The sequence below is a fragment of the Austrofundulus limnaeus genome, unplaced genomic scaffold (assembly GCF_001266775.1).
Source record: "Austrofundulus limnaeus strain Quisiro unplaced genomic scaffold, Austrofundulus_limnaeus-1.0 Scaffold287, whole genome shotgun sequence".
NCBI classification, from domain to species: Eukaryota; Metazoa; Chordata; class Actinopteri; order Cyprinodontiformes; family Rivulidae; genus Austrofundulus; species Austrofundulus limnaeus.
The window spans coordinates 690,478-693,458 of NW_013952689.1; the positions used below are offsets into that span (position 1 = coordinate 690,478).

The 2,981-nt window shown below is 37.9% G+C and overlaps 1 protein-coding gene across 2 annotated transcripts in view; it reads left to right on the forward strand.

The window, feature by feature from the left end:
* The window catches only part of si:dkeyp-110a12.4 (alpha-tectorin), a 21,395-nt gene that overhangs the window by 2,146 nt on the left and 16,268 nt on the right, over positions 1-2,981 (forward strand). For both annotated transcript variants that reach the window (XM_014021308.1, XM_014021307.1), the window contains exon 3: positions 1,635-1,739. In XM_014021308.1, coding sequence (XP_013876762.1) covers positions 1,635-1,739 — 105 coding nt within the window. The remainder of the gene's footprint in view (positions 1-1,634; positions 1,740-2,981) is intronic.

Sequence of the window (2,981 nt, forward strand, 5' to 3'; positions counted from 1 at the left end):
AAACATCCTACAGTATTTTTACAGTCTTTATTTTACAGTTAAAATATATGTTTATTAAATAAAGTCTAATGTTACAACTAATCAGGGATCCCAAGGGGAACTATTATGCAAAATTCACTTTTTAAAGGTTTTTTTTACTCAACTTTGTATATGTACTTCTTAAAAATACAGTCCTAGGACCAAAAAAATGCACCCAGGGGCATATTTACTGTAAGTAAATGTATTTTTAATGTATATTAATGACAAGTTTTATACTTCCATCATTTTGTGATGTCACAAGCCATACGACAACCCACCGGAACCTGGTTCAGCCCCTTATCTAGCAACCCCTGGGTGAGACTCCTCCTCCTCAATATAAAAAGCCGTCACCGTGTTGTTGTGCAATGTGCAGCTCTGTTCACAACAAGCTTCCAATAGGGCAATGGGTAGAGTGGGAGACCAGGGTTCGAGACCAGCACAGACACAATTTAATTATTTATTTATTTTCATTCGTTATGAAGACGTTTTCCCATGTACCTCTATTGTTTAGCTTATTAAAGCCTTGTTAAAGCCTATTTGTTCGAGTTTCTGAGGTATTTTGACCACTGCTGCTCCCTGCTCTGGTAACAGCATGAAGAGTGAGCGCAGAGCAGAGGAGGGGGAGAAAAAACGAAGCTGGGACCGTCTCCCGTCTCTGCCTCTGGGTCTCATATGGTTGTACAACYGAGCTTCTGCTATTATTAGCCATGCTAACGTAAACGCTGGCTTTGGAGGGCGGAGTTAATGTCAACAGATTTTTGGAGGGCGTTACCAACAGAGCTCATTAACATAAACAGCTCTTCTGAACAGAAGTCAGAGCAGGCAGAACTAGAAAATGGGAAATTTTATTATCTGAGAATTATTTTGTGCATTAAATTGAATGAACATGGTCTGMATAGCCCACAGACATACCATAAAAATTTCTAGGACCCATAATTGGTCTCCTTTAAAAACACAGACAGGTGTCATGTAGTAAAGCATCTACTCCTAACAATAGTCTGTAAAATTAAGAAACTGAGGAAACCAGTTCTGGAGGTATTTTTTGTTTGTTTGTTTGTTTGGTTTTCTCCCTGTGTTGACTTTTAGCCGTGCCCTTTTGGACTCAAAGATTTCTCAAATTGTTTAAATCATTTGCTGAGAATATAAACTATAGATGATGAAAGATTTTAAGACTTCACAGTTTTTCTTTTGAGGAACAGTATTTCATTTCATTATGTTTAGTCACAATTTTTCACAGACTGGTGAACCTCTGCCCCTCTTAGAATGATTCATCCTCTGATTGTCCTTTTTCATACTCAGTCCTCAGACTGACCTGATGATAATTAAGCTGATTAGTTAGATAATGCTTCCTTTGCATCACTGACTTTTACACCTTTTTGTTGCACAGGATTCAATGTTTTTTGTGTTACTGACATTAAATTCAAAATTACATTTGTTTTTTTTTTATTTTACTTGATATGTTTACTATGTTCCACTGGAAATAAAATACAGTTTTATTAGGTTTGGGAATAATTGAATTTTGTTATTTACATTTTGCATAATGTCCCATCTTTACTACAAGTAAAAGCAACATACTTTACCTAATATCTTTAACTCTCACTGTGTTTGTCTCTTAGGTTTGGGATTTGCATTTAAATGATCCTGAGTGCCGTGGAATTGAAGTTGACGACAACTATGTTTTCAGCATCAAAACTAACCTTTCAGACTGTGGGACTGTAGTGGTAGGATGTTTGGTTTTCTTCCAATTGTTATTTTTAAGTGTTTTCTCCCCCTTAATTCTGATAGTGTAATGAATCAAATGCTGCATGTGAACTCAGACATGTAGAACAGCTTCAAACAAAGAAAAGAGACATCAGCTTTAACTGCTGTGGAGACAAACAACTCTTGATTTCTTCAGTGATGGTAACATAAAATTCCTACCACAATAAATTAACTACCGTATTTACGATTGCTGCCTTTCTTGTGGGTCTTTTTCCCATCCAAAGGGATTTTAAGCATCTAATAAAAGCCACCCGGGAGGCTGGTCTGGCAGAGGGGCTCATCGATGAGTGTCTGGTGACCAGGTTTTTACTAATGGGACCTAATCAGGCTCAGCCTAATTGAGCTACATGGTTTGGCCTTCCTGTTTGCCCACCACTGACAGGAGGGGCCATAGGAGTTGGGTGCATGGTGTCATGGACAGTAGATAAAATTTGGGACCCTGGCACTCTGACCCTGGCTAAACAACGTTGGGTCTTGGAGTATGGAACGTTAGTTCTCTGGTAGGGAAGGAGTCTGAGCTTTTGCATGAGGTTGTGATACTGATTTGATATGTACAGTCATATGAAAAAGTTTGGGCAGCCTTGTTATTTTTCCTGATTTACCTTTATAAATCATTGATTGTTTGGATTAAAAAACTGTTAAATATATCATATAGGGGACAAACACAGTGATATTTGAGAAGTGGAATGAAGTTTAAATGATTTACAGAACGTTTCCAATAATTGGTTAAACTAAATTAGGCAGGTGCATAAATTTGGGCACTGTTTTCATTTTATTGATTTCAAAACCTTTACAACTAATTATTGGGACTTAAATTTGGTTTGGTAAGTTCAGTGACCCTTGGCCTCCATACACAGGTGACTCTTTTTATGAGAAAGGATATTTAAGGGGGGCAATTGTAGGTTTTTCTCCTCTGCATCTTCTCTAAAGAGCGGCAGCATGGGAGTCTGAAAACAACTTTCAAATGATCTGAAAACAATGATTATTCACCATCTTTGTTTAGGGAAGGATACAGAAAGCTATCTCAGAGATTTCAGCTTTCAGTCTCCACTGTGAGAAACATTGTGAGAAAATGGAAGACCACAGGCACAGTTCAAGTGTAGGCTTTAAGTGGCAGACCAAGACAAATCTGGAATAAACAGAAGTGAAGGATGTTGAGAACAGCCAGAGTCAACCCACAGACCAGCACCAAAGACCTACAA